The sequence below is a fragment of the Phoxinus phoxinus genome (genome assembly GCF_949152265.1).
Source record: "Phoxinus phoxinus genome assembly, chromosome: 1".
NCBI lineage: Eukaryota > Metazoa > Chordata > Actinopteri > Cypriniformes > Leuciscidae > Phoxinus > Phoxinus phoxinus.
The window spans coordinates 30,054,656-30,075,002 of record NC_136876.1 but is presented as its reverse complement, the minus strand read 5'-3'; the positions used below and the strand labels follow the sequence as shown (position 1 = coordinate 30,075,002).

General features: G+C 38.6%; 1 protein-coding gene across 2 annotated transcripts; it reads right to left on the bottom strand.

Annotated features, from left to right (window-relative positions):
- Nucleotides 1-716: 716 nt before the first annotated feature.
- carm1 (coactivator-associated arginine methyltransferase 1) lies at nt 717-17,593 on the bottom strand. 2 transcript variants are annotated; one of them, XM_079618549.1, is made up of 16 exons: nt 17,321-17,593; nt 13,704-13,829; nt 13,401-13,507; nt 13,099-13,203; nt 11,088-11,198; nt 10,144-10,321; nt 8,963-9,053; nt 8,655-8,736; nt 7,575-7,660; nt 7,358-7,447; nt 6,930-7,067; nt 6,755-6,844; nt 6,563-6,675; nt 6,338-6,436; nt 5,441-5,509; nt 717-2,757 (listed from the first exon to the last, which is right to left on the bottom strand). In XM_079618549.1, the coding sequence occupies exons 1-16, from the start codon at nt 17,481-17,483 to the stop codon at nt 2,618-2,620; spliced, it is 1,788 nt and encodes a 595-aa protein (XP_079474675.1). In that variant the 5' UTR covers nt 17,484-17,593; the 3' UTR covers nt 717-2,617. The 2 variants fall into 2 exon arrangements, with proteins under 2 accessions (XP_079474675.1, XP_079474676.1); XM_079618550.1 differs by having other exon boundaries at nt 718-2,757; nt 6,356-6,436; nt 17,321-17,575.
- Nucleotides 17,594-20,347: the final 2,754 nt, after the last annotated feature.

The following is a 20,347-nucleotide window of genomic DNA, read 5'->3' as shown; positions in this document are numbered from 1 at the left end:
GTGCCCATTTACTTTAAAAATAATAAAAAAAAGAAATGTCTCAAGTTATCTTTTATGCTCCAAAGAAACTCCTAGTTTAAATGACAGAAGGATGAGCCAAAGACAGAACTATATTTTCATAAAGAGGTTAAAGGAATAGTTCACCCAGAAATAGTTCATATCATTACCAAACCCTCATGTTGCTCCAAACCCGTATCACTTTCTTTTCTCCAATAAACTAATCCAATTTGCTCTTTTTCATACAACAAATAAAGGGCAAAAGCACCTTAAAATTAGAATTCTGAAAAAAAATACAATAGCTTTGGGTGATGGACAAATTCATTTACCGGCTGTTTTGACTATATAGAAAAGAACAGCTTAAACAAGCTGCAAAATTTCTTTTTTTGAGTTTCATGAAAGACAAAGCTAGAAAGTCATAGGTGTTACAGGATATATTAAATGACACTTTACAATAATGCTTTGTGTGTTAATACAATAGCTAGCATGAACTAACAATTAACTCTTTTGAAGCTTTTCTCTTGGTTAATATTAATTTCGACATTTTATACATTTCAAGTTGTAGGCTATACATTTTCAATTCATTTGTTTGAGGTAATATATTGTTAATGAACAATAGTATATTTATAAACTGACATTAACCTTGATTAATAAATACTGTGAAAAAAAATTGTTAGTTCATAATACCAGATGTATATTAACAAACTGAACATCAATGTAAAGTGTACAGAATTTATTTTTTAATCCATTTAAGATCTGCTTCACTGGAAAGCAGAAAATGTATCTTTAGCTATCTACAACCTATCCAGATCACGTGATTCCTTAAACCATCAAGTCTGGTTTTATACTTTTTTTTGCACACTCATCCATAAAACATAACAAATGCTACTGTTAGCAGCCACACATAGGGACTTCTCCATCAACATTTAATTTGCTCCTTTTTTGTCTGTTGCTTTTTTTGTGAAAGAAAACCAAAACAAAACGTTAATTCTACAAACTAACAGACATGGTTGTTTTCATCTCATGATAGTTGCTATTTCAAACCAAATGAACAAACAAAATTGACTGGAAGCGGTGCATACGACTTCAAAGTCTTTGATGGGGTTTTCGTCATATCCCCGGTGTGGGAGGGAGAGAGAGAGAGAGAGAGAGGGAGAGAGGGAGGAGGAAATGAGGAGGAAAGTTATAGCTAGTCAGGCATCACTTGATCTCCTCCTTTCCTCAACGAGTCTCACAACACACAGAAGTTGACAAAATAAAGGTTCAAGGGATGTAAACTAGGATGCTGCCATTCCAAACAGTTGTCCTGCTGCAGCGGTCAGTTTGTGTCCACGGACCTCACGGTTTATATCATTCATCCTTCTGTCTTCTTCCCCCAGTTGCCGACTGTCCGTCCCAGCACTCCGCCGTCCTCCTTGGCTGGTAGTGGAGGGTTTGTTGCTGGTCTTTTTATTCCTGAAACCTTTTATGTCCTTAAAATTGACTGAGAATGAATCTGTCAATTTATAAGTCAGATTTGCTTCGTGTTGGAGTCGGGAGTCGACAGAAGCGGCCTCGATAAACCACGCTCAGAATTCACCTCAGGGAACACCAAGCAAAATACATAAATCTGGGACTGCACTACGTTAAAACAGTCAGAAATGGAATGAAAAGTAAGACGATCTCTATCTACGCTATGTTTGTCTACAGGCAGGATCCAGCGGTACTGTGCTAGTAGTCGTAATGAACTCTGCGAGCCTACAGCACGTGTCCATCTCTTCAGGTGAGCGATGAGAGGTTGTGAACATTTTAGGTGAGTCATGGTGGCTGTCAAAAGCCCATGCTGAGAGAATCGAGATACGATGGCCAGTTGATGTCGCTGGAAACGTAAAAAAGCCAACAGTGAAGAGTAGGTTCAACGTAGCTGGGCTTGTCAGGAACAGTAGCAAGATCCTGTAATAGATCTCCAATTCATATCAATAGTCAGTCGATGATGACGTATGTGCGGCTAAAAAAAAGTGGGAGTTCATGAAGTAAGGGGGAACATGTGCAGATTTGTAAAGCATTTATATATTTTAAAAAAAAAAACGTGTCCCGTCGACAGCGTTTCTCAGACCGAGTCCTTTGTTGAGTCTTGAGTCTCTGGTTTGTGCTTTTTCAGCATGCTTACAGACAAGTGCTGCCTCCTAGTGGCTGGTGTGGAGCAGGCGCTGCGTGCGGCTGGGGAGGGGAAGAGTAACAATGACACACCTCAGACGTGTTGAACTGGCCGAATGCCTGCGCACACTAGCGTTATAGGGTCGTGGGACGGATATGTAAGAATAAAACACCAGTGAGATAAAGAGTTTAGAATATATATATACGTATACATGTATATCTATATAGAGAGATAGCGAGAGAGAGAGAGAGAGAGAGAGAGAGAGAGAGAGAGAGAGAGAGAGAGAGAGAGAGAGAGAGAGAGAGAGAGAGAGAGAGAGAGAGAGAGAGAGAGAGAGAGAGAGAGAGAGAGAGAGAGAAAGAGAGAGTATAAAGTGATGGTCAGAAACTGGTGCACTGGTTTTGGTATTCTGAATTTGGCTGTGGTTGATCTTCAGGGGTGGGGGGTTGGGGGAATTGGACATGCAGAGGCCATCCCTTGGCCTTAGCTCCCGTAGTGCATGGTGTTGCTGGGGATGGCCATAGGAGATGCCATGGAGATAGCTGGGCCGCCCATGGTGAACTGGTTGGTAACGGGGTAATGAGGACTGCTGCTGCTGGGACCCTGCTGGGCAGTTGTGGCCCCTGAGAAGAGATAAAAGCAATAAGCAACATTGCATCCTTTGGATTTTAACATCTTGGACGCCAAGTGTTCATAAATGCAAAGTAGGCTTGCTGCGATAGTCTGTGTTACCGGTGGGCGGCGGTCGTTCTGATTTTTTATAGTAATAAAAATCATTCAGTTCAGTTAGAGAATAACGGTGCGTGTCCAATGGCGCAGAGCTAGCGAGTATTTTCAGTTTATTCCAAGCGGCAACCTTCGTGTCTCTCTCTTGAAACCAACTCGGAAGTGACTTAAACCGCAATTCATCGACTGGCCGCTAGAGACTTTACAGCAGATTTTTTTTTTCTACAGCCTGGTGCAAAAAGTGGTTTTGGTCTATATAGCTACTTTTGCCCTTCATGACAACTGTGAGGGGGGTGATTTTTTTTAAATAACTCATCCGTTTAAATTATATTAAGCCTTAAAGTTCTGCATAATTAATGGCGAGGTCACTTGTTGAGTGACATGTGGATTGCCGCTGCAGCCACTTCTAGCCGTTTGTCTGCGGTCTGTTAGCCCTCACGTAAACTCAGCTAATTCCAGCTGCTGAACTTGGCAGAGATGCAGTGTTTGTGCTTTTATCGGGATTTTTTCATACAATTTAATACACGCAATATACCTTCACCCACGCCTTTGGATTCCGTCATTGTCGAGTATCAAGAGAACAACAGTGCTGTTTTTCAGTTGTTTTCCTCTGTGAACATGCACTAATGGATGTCTTACAATTACGATGCTTTTTCTTAAGTTTTCAGATTTAAAAACGTCTATAGATATAGAGGCTACACTCATTCTGCAGTACTGTTGCTCTCACGGAACAGACTATATGCTTTAACTATTTAGTGTTAAAGTTCCATCAGATGTAATCCTGCAGGTGTCAGTGCTTCCTCTGTTCATGCAATAAATGCACATCCTTGAATGAGCGTGGACTTTGAGCGCATTTACTTGAACTTCTTAGGTAATATGTATGGTTTGACACATTTGACAAGCAGCCAAAATCAGAATTTAAAATGGACTGAATTTGAACTTGACATGCGATGCCGCGCTGACTGACATGTATGCGCATGAATCACTGTCTCACACTCTGAGCAATATTGTAAGTTACTGCATAATAAACCTAATGCATTTTTAACTAGCAGAATACAGTATCATGATACACAGTCTCAGTTTTAGCTGTCTTTTAACTATTATAGTATTTCAAAGGGCAAAAACATGAACTTTAACTATTGGCTTTACATCATCAAGTCAGCTGTCACTTTAGCGCGAGGCCCAGTGCGGTCGCACACTTGGCACAGCCCTTGTGTCGGTACTGCCAGTAGCATATAGCATTAGCTCCTTAGCCTGAGCTAACGTGATCACGTCGAGCTAGGCGGCGTGGTGGTTTTAGCAACCAGGCACCTCAGCTCCACCCTCGTCCCGCCTCTTTTCCCATTTTCTGTTATCCGGGATTGACGCGCTGCCAAGATGGCGACGCCCAGCTCCGCCCACTTTGGGCTTCAAAAATGCTCTTCAAAAACCTACGGGTGACGTCACAGACACTGCGTCCATATATTTTTTACAGTCTATGGTTCATTCCTATGGAAGCTCAAATTCGAATTAGCCATTTAAAAACGAGGTGCAAAAAAGGAAACCCCCCAGTGATTCCGGTATTACCAGTGATGTCACACATCCCTAGTCCAAAGTATGCTTCCGTTTTTACGCGTACAATAGGGTATGCGTAAAGTGCGCATCTGCACATGATGTAAATTTTGTCATCAGAATAGTTTGCATGTACTGTATGTGCAGCTAGATTTGACTTGTGTAGCTAAGCTCGTGCTTACATTTTTGTGCAATAATTCGTCCAGGCTGTTGTTTCACAGTAGAAAAAGATCTTTGTAAGATCCTTAAAAAATAAAAAATAAATAAAATAACTCTAATTGGAACACAGCACACTGGAATACAATGAAGTAGACATTTTTTTTTTTAACTTAACATGGCATCTCGAAAATACAACCCTCACGGTTTGAGAATGGATACAATATATCCATCTGCAGGCACTCAGCACACACACTATACTGTAAAAGCCTAGTCATATCACACCAAGAACAAATGTTCAGTGCAACATAATATTAAAATGAAACCATTTCAATTTTTTGGTTCACTTAGTGAGAAAAAAAAATAAAAATCCAAAATGAAAATTCTGTCATCATTCACTCAGTCGATTCCAAACCCATACGACAAATGTTCATCTTTAGTCGAACACAAATTAAGATATTTTTTATATTATTTCATCATCTCAGGAGATCAAACCAATGAGGTTTCTTCTCATGCATGAAGCATCAACATCTCGATGTTTATATTTTAATAATAACACAAATTAAATCAGTTCATTATATAAAGCGTGTTATGTCTCTTTAGAAGACTTTGATTAAACCACTCAATTCATATGGATCACTTTTACACTGTCTATGTAATTAACTGAGAACATTTTTGTTTGCATGGACTTTCCATGAATGGACAAAGATATCTTCATTTGTGTTCTGAAAATGAACAAAAGTCTTGTTTTTTGTTTGATACAACATGGTGAGTAAATTACAGAATTATCCTTTCTGGGTGAACCATCACTTAAATCTGTAAAAGTGCAGGTCTTGTTTAACTTGTGAGGACATTAAGAAAAGCGACACTCACCCTGGACGATTCCGGTGCTCATTATAGAGCCCATTCTGGAGTGAGTGTGGTTCACAATCCCCGTGTTCACTGATGGGGAAAAAGACAAGACACCTCTCTTCAATTTACACACAAGGAAAATGTGAACAAGAAACACATGAACACTTGACAGGAAGCTGAAAGAGACAGACCGTACTGTAGTATTGAAAATCTTAATCAAACTTTAGAAATGTTGTGTAGAAAACCTTTCAATAACAATATTCAATTTATTGTCCTGTAAAGGCTTATAGAAGAGATACATAAGCATGTAATGTATAGCTTACATTAAAGGGGTCATATCAAACATTATTTTATTTTTCCTGATGTCCAATTATAAAGGTTTTCTGCACCAAAGACGTTTGAATTCTTTTCATCCTCAGAATATAGCTGAAGATATTTTTAATATACACTCATCATTTTTGTCTATCCACTGAAGTAAGTTTTTTGGTTGTGTGGAAAAAGACAACTGGAACCAGCTAATCAAGCTCAAGATGTGTTGAGCAGGGTTGGAAACCCCTGCTTTATATAATGAACAGATTTACCGGTAATTTAGGCTTTTATTAATATATAAACATTGATAGATCAACACGCATAGAAGCGCATCAAATATGGTAAACACAGAAGATCAAACTTGGTCTGAGCTTCTGGATTACTTTTACCATGTCTTTCTCTAGCATGGACATTTTGGTTGTGTGGATTTGATGATGAGAGAATATTACAAATATCTTTATTTGTGTTTCAAAGACGAACTAAAGTTAAGGATTTGGAGAGACAGGATTTTAATTTTTGGTGAATGGTCTCTTTAATTGAACCACACCAGAGAACATTTCACTCCACATATGTGTGTATGTGTGAGTGTGTGTGTGTAAATATCCATACGTGCATGCGTGTCTGTACCAAGGGGGATGAGATTGTTGTGGGACACTGTTGTCCCACTGCCGCCGATGACAGTGCTGAGATCATAAGCTGTAGGCATCCCTGACAGAGACAGCAAAATGTGAGTGACATTACTCCAGTTATGCAACAGCAGTTAGATGGGAGGAATTGTGGTCAACTACTGTAAATGTGAAAAGAAGAAGTCAAGAATGATTTTGTAAGAGCTACCTGACACAGCCATGCCTTGGCTCATGCTATAGGTTCCCCCTGTGTTCCACATGTTCTCTGAGGGGGAGGAATAGTGTGACCCTGGAGGTGGGGTGGGTGTTGTGCCCGTGTACCTGCAGAACACAGCATAGCGTAAGCAACACACGTTTCAGACATCCTCTTATCGGTTTCCAAAGCGATGCGTCCTCTCACCGGAAGAAGGGGTTCTTGAGATCAAGTAGATTACTGGACTTGGATCCTGTCTGGTCCACTTGAGCAACAATACTAATGTCATAGCTTTGTCTGTGAGAGGAAGTGGAAACAACTGAGAGTTAACAACCTAATGTTAACGACCTGAGGGTTAACACAAAGAATGGTGTGTGCTCACCTCTTGTTGGCGATTAAAAGTGCAGTGCCTGACATTGTGTCCCCTGCCTTGGCAAAGAGAGGTGACTGCAGCAGACAGCGCACCTGGTACCAGTGAGTGAGGGGTTCGGTGGGGGCCGTAGAGAGCCACACAGTCATCCTGTACACAGAGAGACAGCACAAGTGCATACCTGTCACAATACTCAGATTACAAAACATAAAAACATACAAATTTCAATTTCAAAATCAATCATTAACATTATACAAGATGTTTTGGTATGTGTCATCATTTATGATTATTAATATTATACATTTGATGTCTGGTAAGATCTCACTAAACAAGTCTTTAAGCTTGTTACTACATAAAACATGTTGTCTATGGACGTTAAAAGTGGGACAGTCCAATGACTCAAGTGTGAAATCACTGTAAAGAGAATGTTTCGAACATACGCTGATCCAATGAATGCGACATCAAACCAAAAAGCCAGCCCATGTACAAGCCCTGAATGCATCATGTGGAATTTGAAGGGGATTTCTATCCTGGGAAGAGCAAGAAAAGAATATATTAAAACATTTGACAGGCCAACACGCTTCTTTGATACCATATTTTAAAATAAAAAAGACTGCATTTAAATGATATGAAGTTATGCATTTGGTGGACCCATACTTGTAAAGATCGTCTTCTTTAGCTTCTAAAAAGTTGACTGTATATTTCACTGATTTGGCCATAAGGATCCTGATATCAAAAGTGTCCTGAAAGAAATGAGAGAATAAATGAGAGATGGCAAGACATCCCAATATAACACTCATTTTTGCATGAGGAGGACGAAGAAACAGGTCAAATCAAATGGGACGACATGCTGTGAAGCCTCTTGTCAAGGACTGAGCCACAGTAAATCAGACTCAGTCCTAGCTCAGAGGGCTCTCCCGCCACAGCCTGAACTCTGGAGGATCCTAAAACGGCGCCCTCTAGAGCCAGACCACAGCAGGTCACTGTCCCAGCAGTGTAACACCATTACAGACACAACAAATGCCTGAACAGCTGATTACTGCTGGATATAAACCATACACAGATTTTAAACTACAATTATCATGTATGGAAATCAATGGACTGAAAAAAGACTGCGCACACAATCGACAAGTTAAATTGGCCTCTCAAGGGCATGAAAGTGGAAAAAGCGTTGATGGATTTCAACACATTGAGGATCCTAGAAGAAAATCAACAACTAGAATTACATGTGTTCTTGTTCAAAGACATGCTTCATAAACCTTCCTTGATGGATATACATTTATTGCATACCCCCTGACCACAGACAAACAGTGAGCTCAGAAACCTCGACCAGCCTTTCATCACGGGCACAAAGGCAAGCATACATACTTCACGTGTCCTACATGAAACTACCATTGAATACATTTTCCTAATCCATGAAGCATGCTGCCTTTCTCCATTTCCTAGAAACATCCTCACTGTTCTCATTTGGGCTCAAGTACGTAACTCAATCCTGTCCGTATTTACCCTCAAGCCCTCTATAGCCAGCAAGGAGACAAATCTCCAGTTACCTTCATACTTCACACACTATTTATCAGTATACTCTTTCCTCTGAAGGCACAAACACAAGCTAATGTGTTTTTATGGCTTTCTGCTTTATGAACTTTCCAAACCGTGGCTAACTCTAAAAAGCTAGCATGTACTTACGAATTAACTAGCATACACCCAATCTGCAAGTCATTCCCTCCCATTTCTCACCACAATAGGCTGTCTGAAGTACTCATCAACCGCAGCTCCTCTCAGCGCAGACAAATCCACCCCATGGAAAGATGGCTGGTACCTGAAAGACAGGAAATTTCAGTTTTTCCAGTATAAACAAAAGAAATCTTCCAGTTATGTCTTAGTCATCTGCTAGCCTACTATCTCTGTTTATTTACACTTCGAGTCTATCATTTGACATGATACCTGTTAAATGACTGCCTGCTTATTTACTTGCTCTCATTGTACATTTTGCTTCTTTTCTCCCTCCCCACCCAATGTCCTTATCCTCTTTTTAGAGAGCTCACCAGAAATTGGCCTTCGTAAACTGCTCCATGTAAAGCTGCTCATCTGTGAAAGGAGCGAGGTGAACGTCTCCAATGGTTGGAAACATTTTGCCTGTATAGAGAACAGAGGTGTGATATGTTCAAATATTGATTAAATAGTAGGGGGTCTAACGGTATATGCATTCATACTGAAAATGTCCGGTAAGGGTCTTACGGAGCGGCATGTATGTGTACCAAACAAATACAGTGTTGTTTTAACCACTGCAAATACAGAAGTTCTGTGTGGGCAATGTTATTTAAAATGTTTGAGTTTACCCCCAAAACGGGACAATATAATTTATTGTAGATATACAGTGATGTTGCGAACACCTCTGAAAAATAACGAAGGACACAGTGAGCTGCTGCCAGTTCAGTGCACGATACAAGCTGTCTAAAACATGATACATACTTTAAGCGCTTCAAACTAAATCATAAACCTGCGTGGTTTGCCCTACTGTCAAATGCATCATGCGTTTAATGCGATTGAGATGCGCAGTCTTCAGTCCACAAATTGCATCTTACGGTTGTATACTTACTAGTAAATGTTTCAAATGAATGCAAGTATTTCCATTTTGCAAGCGAGTATGTTTAACTCAGCAGACTTTAATGAATGCTGGTGCACGTATGCGTGTCAAATAGAAGGACCGGATTAGAATCGGGGTGCAATAATTCTAACCTTAGTCTAAAATATTTTGGATCTGTGACGGCCATGCACTCCTCAACACCAACTTCACACTAATCACTTATCCACATTTATACCACTGATGACACTGACTAACTGTAATTAACTACATTGTTAATTGTTAGTTTAATTGTCTAAGTTGTTATAATAAATAGGTTTACTTTTGGCAGTCCTCCGTGTCCTTTTCGCATTTATCATGGCCTTTGAGCCGGGTTATGACAAATCCAAAAGTGTAAGCACTTCAAACCCACCCAATTACAACAGCACCATAAACTGCAGAGTGTGTTGCTGTCATTTGTTCAGTAAACCACTGATTAATTATAATAATAAAAGAAAAACAAGTTATTTTTCCACCTGTCGTACCGTAAGCATACCTAACCGCCATTTTTGTGTACCGTTACATACCCTTATGACCTAAGCACATGTTAATCTTTTGTTGATTGGTTCTTTTTACTAAATAAATAAACCTTTTTTCTCTTACCGCTAGGCTTGAGGAATTTCTTGGCATGTAGATAGCTCTCCAGCATCCTTTCGTTGAACAACATGTAGCCCATGGGTTCAGAGATAATAATGTCTACCTGCTCGGGTAGGGACACTTCCTCCACTTTCCCAGGAATCACCACAACACGCTCTGACAACCTGTTGCTGTTCACAAGAACCTGTGGACGCACAATTATTAGCACTACTATTACTATTTAGAATGACTTCCGATAAGTCAAGGTCAAAGGCAATCTTATAACCTCCTAGGGTTGTAACTTGTATCGATATCGAAATTGGCTTTGGCATGATACCACATTTTGGTATTAATACTAAATACATTTTTTTGTCATGCATTCCGATCCTTTTTTAGGAGGAGTAAAAATTACTCTCCACATTACTCAATGCTTAATGAATAAAAAAAAAAATAATAATATAAATATTAATTTCATTATACAACCATAATTACTTATTACCAATATACCACAATCCAATTATCTGCATACCGGTATTTATTAATTGTTAAACGTGATTTATTAATGATTCAATGTGATGTATACTCTTGAAATAAACACTACCATTTAAAACTTTGGGGTCAGTAAGATTTTTTGGAAAGAAATGAATAGAAACGATGCATTAAATAGATTAAATAATAAAAGTAACAGTAAAGCCATGTTACAAAATATTTTTTCTTTAAAATATTTTACAATAAATTACTTGCTATTCATCAAAGAATCCTTAAATGCATCATGGTTTCCACAAAAATATAAATCAGGTAATAACTGGTTTCAACATTGATAATGAATGCTTCTTGAGCAGCAAATCATCATATCAGGATGATTTATGAAGGAACCTATATGTGATACTGAATACTGGAGTAATGATGCTGAAAATTCAGCTTTGTCAAGAGATTGAGAAGTTAGTGATTGAGGAATCTGTATGTGATACCTCTGCATGTTGAGCCATGGTGCTGGCCTCCACAGCATAAACTTTACGGGCACCAGCCTGAGCTGCGAAAAATGATAGAATTCCAGAGCCACAACCTACATCCAGCACCACCTGAGACAAGGAGGACACAAGAGGGAGGAATGAGAACAAGAATCAATGCATTCAGATAATAATGCATTCAGAGAAGCATTCACAAAGGAATAACCTCTTTTTTTTTTTTTATGGACTCAAGTGTTTTACTTAATTGTATTAAGTCAACTGTTCCAGTTACAGATATTTAGGTCTGGACAACATTAAACCTAAAAGTCAAGGTTATAATAGCCAAAAAAAAAGAACAATAAATGCTACAGTAAGCTCAGAGAAAGCAGCTCTGACACTACTCAACTCCAAGCCAAGTCCTTTTAAAGTATTAATGAATTGAGAAAATCTAATTTTCCTTGATCTTTTGACATGTAAGAGGTCATTATACATAACTCAATTTCCTTGTTAGTCCAAAAACAGCTTTTATCGAAACCAAGCTCTTGTTCCGGATCTTGCCCCATAGTGACATAAGAGTGCTACTAGAGACCACCTCTCCAGAATAAAATCAGTGCCTACTTCTAGATCACATCTTTGGCCCCGCTCACAGGTGCGTTAGTGAGATTACAAGGAGAGAAGAGAGATACAGGATCACCGGACTAAAAATAACATCACCTTCCAAAGGATCCTAATACTAGGAAAGTGGTCATTTATTATGTGAATGTGACTGTCTCAGTAGAGCATTACTTGTTTGTTCGGAACATTTCACTGTGGATTCTTTAGTAAATCAGTCGCAATTTCAGTGCTGGCTTTGCAAACAGACTTTTACTGTAAGATATGAACCCAACAGAAATGCGACAAGTAGTCACTAACCGTGTTAAATGCTAATGCCTGATCTGTGACCATAATGTACAGTCAGACTTTCTTTATTGTCTTAAAATCACGTATTGCCGTTTATGCGCCAGTAAATCAAGCCAGTGACTAAACGATGAACTTAACATTGTTTCTCTTAGTAGCATGAAAACAATCTGTTATATATATAACAATCTGTTTATATTATAAATCACTGATTCTCAACTCCAGTCCTTGGGACCCACAATTTGTATGTCTCCCTTATTAAACACACCTGAATCACATCAGCAGCTCGTTAGGAGATACTCCATGAACTGAACTGAGTGTGTCAGATATGAGAGACATACAAAATGTGCAGAGCAGCGGGTCCTGAGGACTGGAGTTGAGAACCACTGATATAAATTATATACAGAAAGTGATCAAAGAACGCTCAATCACAGCGCAAGTTTATCAGTGACTGGTTCTGGACTCTCGCCAAAGCTCCTATAATCAATGACGCCGTCTACACTGCACAATGAATCTATTACTGTATTCACATCATGTTTACAACTGGTAGTTATGATGAAAGCATTCGTGAGAGTGCAGAAATAGAGTCGCAATGATGAGATCACTGCATTCACACAATCAACAGACTGTCTATCATCAGCTAATGCTCGTTGCTGCAACCTTTCATGTGACGGGAGTAGATGTAAATATAATGCTGTAATCATCACTTTTCACGATTAGTTAATCTTAAGGTGTAATAGTAAAAAGATTTAGAGAGTTCCAAATGTAATATTTCATATACAAAGATGATAACCAATCATGAGTGGGCATTTACACTAAAGTCTCACAGCAGGCACGCCCCTTTCCGACAGGATGGTCAAATCAGAAGTGCCAAAGTATAAAATGGGCTTTTATTTTTTTTAATTATGACAATATTTGGTCTAAAAATCATATTAGGAGGGTGCCCATCTGATGAATCCAATGATATTCCTACCCTCCCTTGTACCACTCAAATCTCACTGCTGACATTAGGTATGGCAACTTTCCACAGGGATTGAAACAAAGTCCTATTAGCTCTATCTATATACTAACATTATAACTGCACATTATAATTTTTATTTTATTTTATACAGTACAAAGAGAGAAATAACAGTACTTTATCCTTGAAGTCTGTATGATTCTGGAGGATGGCTCGTTGATATGTTCCAGTTCGCACGTAATCCTGCATCATGTTTTGTTGCTGAGAGAGGTAGCCATAAAACTGAGAGAGAATAAAAATGATAGACATTGAGAACATGTCACTTCTGTTGACGCTGGACCATTAGAATAAAAAAAATAATAGATTCAATGGTATCCTGTTATAATTCATTTAAAATGATCTCTTAAGGTTTTAAGATGAAGAACAGGTTCATCAAATGTCACCTTTGCATATGCATGTCAATTTGTGGCAAAACAAACCTGAAAATACTGTACAGCTGAGGACTCCTCCGTCCTCTCACTGAAGACCGAACGTTCGCCCCTGTGTCCACGGCAATTCTTCAGGAGGTTATAGAATGACGAGAAATCTGGCAAACACAACAACAGTGGACACATTAGGAGATTACATGCTTCTTAGCACCATCTCTTTATTCAGGTTTGCCTATAATCATTTAAATGAGTTTGTACACTATGAGTGACTGCAGCTGTGCTTGTCTGAATGTCTCAGCGAACTGATAAATCACTGTAAAGGGTGATGCGCTTGTAAAAGGAGGTGAACTTTACCTGCTGGAGATGCAAACTGCAGAAGGACACTGTTACAGCCCAGAGTAATGATGAAGGACTGCTTCCCAACACGACTGCATTCTGTCTCCCTTGATACTGAACACTTAAAGACACATGTCTCCTCGTCTGTGGAGAAAAGCAATTACACGGATATTAATATTCATGTATGATAATCAATTTATACTAATTAATATAAAACAAACAGACAGTCCTGCCCAAAAAAGATCAATGTTTGATTTTCATTGAAGAAAAACAGAATAAATTATTTGACAAATGATATTTAAAAGAGTGTTTCAACAGTTTTGAGCAATTCATTGGAAGCCAATTTGATCCAAACAAAACACAGGAACCCTTTGACTTTATATATGCATGTATACACACACAGACAGACAGACAGACAGACAGACAGATAGATAGATAGATACTTCACAAACAATAAACAATAGTGTTCCACAGAAATAAAACTAAGTCATACATGTTAAAAGGAACACTCCGACTTTTTGGGACTTTAGATAATATAGTTCCCAGTATTTATACAGTTAAAATATGTCTGTGTCTCATGTGACTTTGTTTTTGTACACTCTGTGACTATACAAATCACAACATGTAAATAGGAAAATGTTTGCGTTATTTTGTCACTTATTTGGATTAGTATGCTAGCTGCAACCATTTACATCCAGTCTTTGTGCTAAGCTAGGCTAGCGGTGGGTGCGTCAAACAGACTTATAGCACGCACCGCACGGAGATGAAAAAGGTATGTATGGACTTATCTAACTCTGGGGGATAAGTTGAATAGGCTAAAGTCCCAAAAAGTCGGAGTGTTCCTTTAACAGGTTTGGAACAACATGAAGGAGAGTAAATGACAGAATGTTCGCTTTTTGGGTGAACCATCGCCTTAAAGGAGAACTCCAGTCAATTTTAACATTGAGCTCAATTTTTAGTAAATTTGGAGTGCTGTCAATACAGAGAACAACGACAAAAATCGGTGTTGCCTACACTGTGTTATCCTATTTTTAAAATTTGCACCCTATTGACTTGAATGGGGCAAGTTTTAAACCTGCTTTTATCCTCTTAACATATTTGATGTGTCATTACAAGTGCCCAGCCATGTTGAGTGATTCCTTAAGAGTGAACACGAGTGAATCTGACTGCAGTAGATGTGAAAGATATGAATAAAAATGATGTTATATCAGCCAGCGCAAATACCTGTATTTAGTTCCTGTTTTCGGTGGAAGTCCAAAGTAGTCGATTGTCGAGTTCACGCGCATAGGTTTAGTTACTATGATCACGCGCGTGAACTCGACAATCGACTACTTTGGACTTCCACCGAAAACAGGAACTAAATACAGGTATTTGCGCTGGCTGATATAACATCATTTTTATTCATATCTTTCACAAAGAGGATAACACGGTGTAGGCAACACCGATTTTTGTCGTTGTTCTCTGTATTGACAGCACTCCAAATATACTAAAAATTGAGCTCAATGTTAAAATTGACCGGAGTTCTCCTTTAAGATGGGTCAGTAGAAGGTTCGATTTAACAAAAACAACAGAAACATACATTTCAGCTTTATTTTAACTACACTAGCTCCTTGAAGGTTACTACTACAACCTAAATAAAAATGAAGCCAAGCAAACCAAATTAGTCCTGTTCAAAGACACCCTGGCCTTCTTATCACTACAACAGTTATCGGTAATGCCAGGGTGCAGGATTTTGTCATTTATTTCCCCAGCTGTTGTAGGATTAGGTCAGGCTGTCCATAGACAGATTAGGCTAGAATTAATTTATATAATTGAGTTGAAAACAAGTACAGTCTCTCTCTACAGTAATTTAAGAAAATACCTCTGAAACAGGGGCAGGGCAGGGCACTGAAGCCATGAAAATCTAAGCATTAGAACAGGAGTGGTTCTTGGCATCTACTGTTCATAACGAACATCCTAAAAGACTGTTTATAACAAGCTAAAGAGACAACAGGTATACAGTGAAAGTGAGAGTAACAACGTCCTATACAAACATGAATTAACAAGTCACAAGAGTGTTGAAGAGAGGAATCACTTCCTTAAAGTTGCACTCAACGTGTTTTTATTGGCTAACAGCACAATAGTATTAATTTAACTTATTAACTTATTCCATTTAGAACCATGAATTTCACACAATTTGTTTTGTTTAAGCTTTGTAAAGCACCTTGAGCACTGACTAAAAGTAGAACTCAAATACATTATTATTATCATCATCATTAACCCAGTCAATTGCACAACAAGTTGGGCCATGTGACGTCAACATCAGCTAAGGGGGCGACCCGCTCCCTGCATAATAAATTACTCAGACTCGCATTTAATAATTATTCATCTCACACCAGTGTAAAATATTTTTATATTTCCACAAAATGTTAATTTCTTTGTGAAATGCAAATAGAAATCCGATCAGCACATTACAATCTCTTTACACACAACAATGCATATTGAAGAGTGTACTCTCTCACGTGTAGGTTATGCAGAGAACGCGCAAAATATACCTCTCTCATATTAATTTCTCTGAATAAACTTGGGCTTTCGACGAAAAAAAAATGCTAAGGGTAGAATTTGGGGATTAGTGGCATGCATTTGAGGCTCGAGGAATCAAAACTTTCAAATAAGAAATCTATGGGTTGTGGCGAGGGTCACGCATCTGTTTCAGTAAGACATTCATCTCATCCACGGGACATCGGCAGCATGAGGCTCCAAACAAAAGCCCTGAGAACTGAATGAACAGGCGGGACACTGGAGAAAAGGAGGCGGGGGACCCGCTATTGTTCCCCGCAGAACAAAGATGAATGGCCAAACGGTGCTGCCGTAAGAAACATACACGTAATTTTACATTCGCAATGTTTTCTACACTTTGAGAAAGAGAAACCGGACTGTTTCACAGTAAAAGTAGAGAGGTGGCGCAGAACTGCGCAATCAATCAAGTAATAAACTCACAGCATCCATTAAGCCCAGCATCCAACCAGGTTAAAACTATTTCAATAAACACATTAATGTTTACATAAATAAAACCAACGCAAATCATAACCAAATAGGTTTCTGAAGCGTGATAGTATGACTTAAGGTTTAACTCAAACTGCGGCTAACTTTGTAACGTTAGGCGCCAATCCACGTTATCCAAATCTCTCCTTAACGTTACCAGCTAATCATGTCTGGAAGAAAGCCTGAATGCACAGGACATACAACTAGGGGAAAACCTCAAGCACAGGACATGCATGTATATTGTATACTGTAGAAACGCACTCAGTGCTGAATTCCTGAATCTCGTGGGTATTAGCTGGGTAGCTGCTAACTATAAGCAGCTTAACACAATACGAAGTGTTTACAGATGCTAACATGCTACGATCAACGTGGTTTGTGACATGCATGTTACAACCGAAGCCCTGGCTCCAGCAACTTTACATGTTTTAGAGAGCATACACGGGCACGAGAGCCGCATCTGAGGTCACAACAACTCAAAAGCAGCCTGTCCCTGTGATCAGGGGTTGCAACACACGCACATGCCGCACGCACATCACTCTCATTAAGCTAAGCTAGGATACACCGCTCAGCTGAGGCCGGATGCAAAGAGTTTAAAGCCAGCATCTACTCACTGTTCGAGAGGCTTATGAGAGCCGCGTCCTGGTTGGTTTTGATCTCTAGTCGCAGAGGTTGCTGCTCTGAATGTCGCTGTATGTCTCCATTGGCGTCTCCGATGGAGAGGAGGCGCACGCCTGGGAACACGGACACCGCCATCTTCGATCTGGGGAGAGTCATGCAGGCAGCTCGCAGCGGCTCAGATCTCCCCTGGAGGAGTCAATGGTCAAGATACTAGGCCTGACTTACTACTGCCTCCACATGGCCACATCTCTTTTTTTCCCAGCTGTAGTTCAATTTTAAGACATGATATGGGTTACTAAGAAAAAAAAAAAAAAAACAGGAGTATATTTACTAATAAATATGATACAGGAAATGTGTGGCTTGGAAACATGCTTTATTGTACAGTATGTGAAAACGATGATATATATTTTAAAGTAGGACACCACAGGTGAATATGGTAACAAAACAAAAAAAGATTAACCAGTACATAATAAAACAGTTGTTTTGTATTACGTTTTCTGAAATTTTGTTTCAATATGCAAATGAGCCTATGTAATTTGCATACCCTTCCACATTAATCTGTGCATGAAGCCAGTATACACAATATAATTTTGTTAACATATTAGTGCTAAATGTTTCTAAAGAGGGGATTTTGGCAATCCCTTTTTTAAAATCACACGAGAAATCAAAAGATTTGTCAAAAAGCCAGAAATAAAAGTCCTGTTTTTAGGAATAAAATTCAAAGGAAGATATGTCCAAACCCCTCTTCATAATATGAAGTTTGTTGTATGTATGCTACTGAATTGGAATGCAACATCTCTAATATTCATTTCATTTAGTCTAATATTTATATTTTGTCAGCTTCATTTCAATTAACCAATATTTTTGTTAACAATAACCCTGTTGTAGTTGCTTTTAAAACCATATAAAATTTAAATGTGATTTTGTTCAAACAGTTCAGACTCATTTTTATTTATTTTTTTGAACGACATCTTGATTTAGTTTTTTATAAAGAAATGTATAGTATATAGTTAAGTATGTCTTAGTGCACACAAATCGGCTGCTCATTTAGGCACAATCACACTTAAAAGTCAAGACATATTAGAGGTAAACAGACTGAAAAAGTTATCAACACAGGGCAGCAGAAAAACCCATGTACAAATGACATTTGCATGAATGTCCAGTGGTTGACTGATAAAGACACAGTACAGATAAATTTGCATGCAAGGGCAGAAAGTATATGCAAAAACAGGCCAGCTGATATGCTGCTCACAGTCAGTGGTGTTCGATTCATAGACTAAAGGTGACAGCACAGACAGACAGCACTCTTCCATGAGCAAATATCAGTAAAAAAAGAAAGAAAGAATTCTCCACTTGAGTCTCTCGTGTAAACACTGTTTAACATTTATGAAACTTCAAAATGATGCAGAAACCATTACCCACCAGAAAATACATTTGACCAAAAAGTAGTACCTCATTCAGAAATTATTAAGAAACAGCATCGATCTTTATAAAAAAGAACCTGAGATTCAAGACATCTCTCTCCTTCAATGATTAATACAATACCCTAAATACACAAGTTTCTTGGCAATAACTGCCCATGTATAAGCATAATCATATCAATAAACAAATAAAGAGATTCAGTATTTCATCATGGAGCGAACAAATTACAACAAGAAATATTTTTTGTTTATGTTTTGTTTATGGCTGGTATTCTAATTGACTTGGCTACACAGTAAGAAATGTATTGCATATTTTTACATACGTGCCACCACTTCTCACATGGACTGTTTGACTAACTGAGCACTTTAATTTCCTCCTGAAACCACCTACTAATGTAAGTTTTGCACTAGTATGTCCTTAATTAACAGTATACAAATTAACACTTTTTTAAACCACCTTTCAGGGGGTTTCTTCATAAATCACATAATTGAACGTGCAAGACTTCAAGTCACAATGCAGCTTACAAATTAAACAATTTAGTGTAATAGTGCTGATCCAGCTCTGCTGTAGGATAAAGGGGAACTGAGGGTAGTGTAGTGAAAAACATTTGTGTGAAAGAGGAATGTTCAGTTTCTCCAGATTCTTCATGACTCCTTTAGAGGGAAGAGAGAGATAGAGGTTCATATGCCTGCTCACATTCCGGTTAAACAGGAAATGTACAGAAAAGAAAACAAGTAACACTGAGCTGATTGTTGGTACCTCAGAAGAGTGCACATGATTTGGGGGGTCGGAAGGGGTTGTCGCTGGATGGTACCCCCATGAGGAGAGGGTCCTTCTGGGCATTTTGCAAGCAGAAAGTCTTCAGATCTACCGCAGCTTGAGAAACCTAGGAGGAAGGAGAGATTAAATAAAATATAGACAGACAGAAACACCTTCTCCGTCAGTGGTTTTTCTTTATTTGTATTATTCTCAACATTAATACCAAAGACATCCAAACTTGTGAATCTGATGAGAGAATGCCATGAGTGTGACAAGCTGCCATCAAAATGAAATGAAGCTTTCTACTTTGGACAATCTAAAATATAAAACATATTCTGGATTGTTTTACACTTTTTTTGTTTGTTTACTAATTCCATATGTGTTCTTTCAAAGTTTGGATGTCTTCATGAATTATCATGGTGTATGAAATCAATGTGCTAAATAAACTTGCCTTGCCTTCAGTGTTAATGTACAATGTAGAAAATAAAAATAAAATAAAAAAACACTGAAGGAGAAGGTGTCCAAATTTTTGGTTGGTACTGGATGTATGCATACAGCTAAAAGTGGTTTGTGGCGCAATAAAGGCTTTATTAGCCTTTAGCCATCACATTTTCCTAAATCACACGGTCAGGAGTTACGGAGTTTATTTGATTCATGACAAATTTAATAAAGGACAAGCCTTGTGTTGTTTATAGAATAGTGTGCTTTGGGGCCTGTAGTAACTAATATAGATTTGGATTATTCCGGTAAACAAATGTGAGATTGTGTCACACTGTCACACACTCACAATCAACAAAGAGCTCCACTGTGCGCTGCGCGCGACACGCAACACACAGCAG

Bases quoted from the DNA above. Each gene is read 5' to 3' on its own strand.
- carm1 (XM_079618549.1), bottom strand. From the start codon at position 17,483: ATGACTCTCCCCAGATCGAAGATGGCGGTGTCCGTGTTCCCAGGCGTG. The intron at 6,676-6,754 runs GTGAGAGGACGC...TGTGTTCTGCAG, and splicing joins CTCAAGAACCCCTTCTTCCG to GTACACGGGCACAACACCCA. The intron at 2,758-5,440 runs GTGAGTGTCGCT...ATCTCTTCTCAG, and splicing joins GAGCACCGGAATCGTCCAGG to GGGCCACAACTGCCCAGCAG.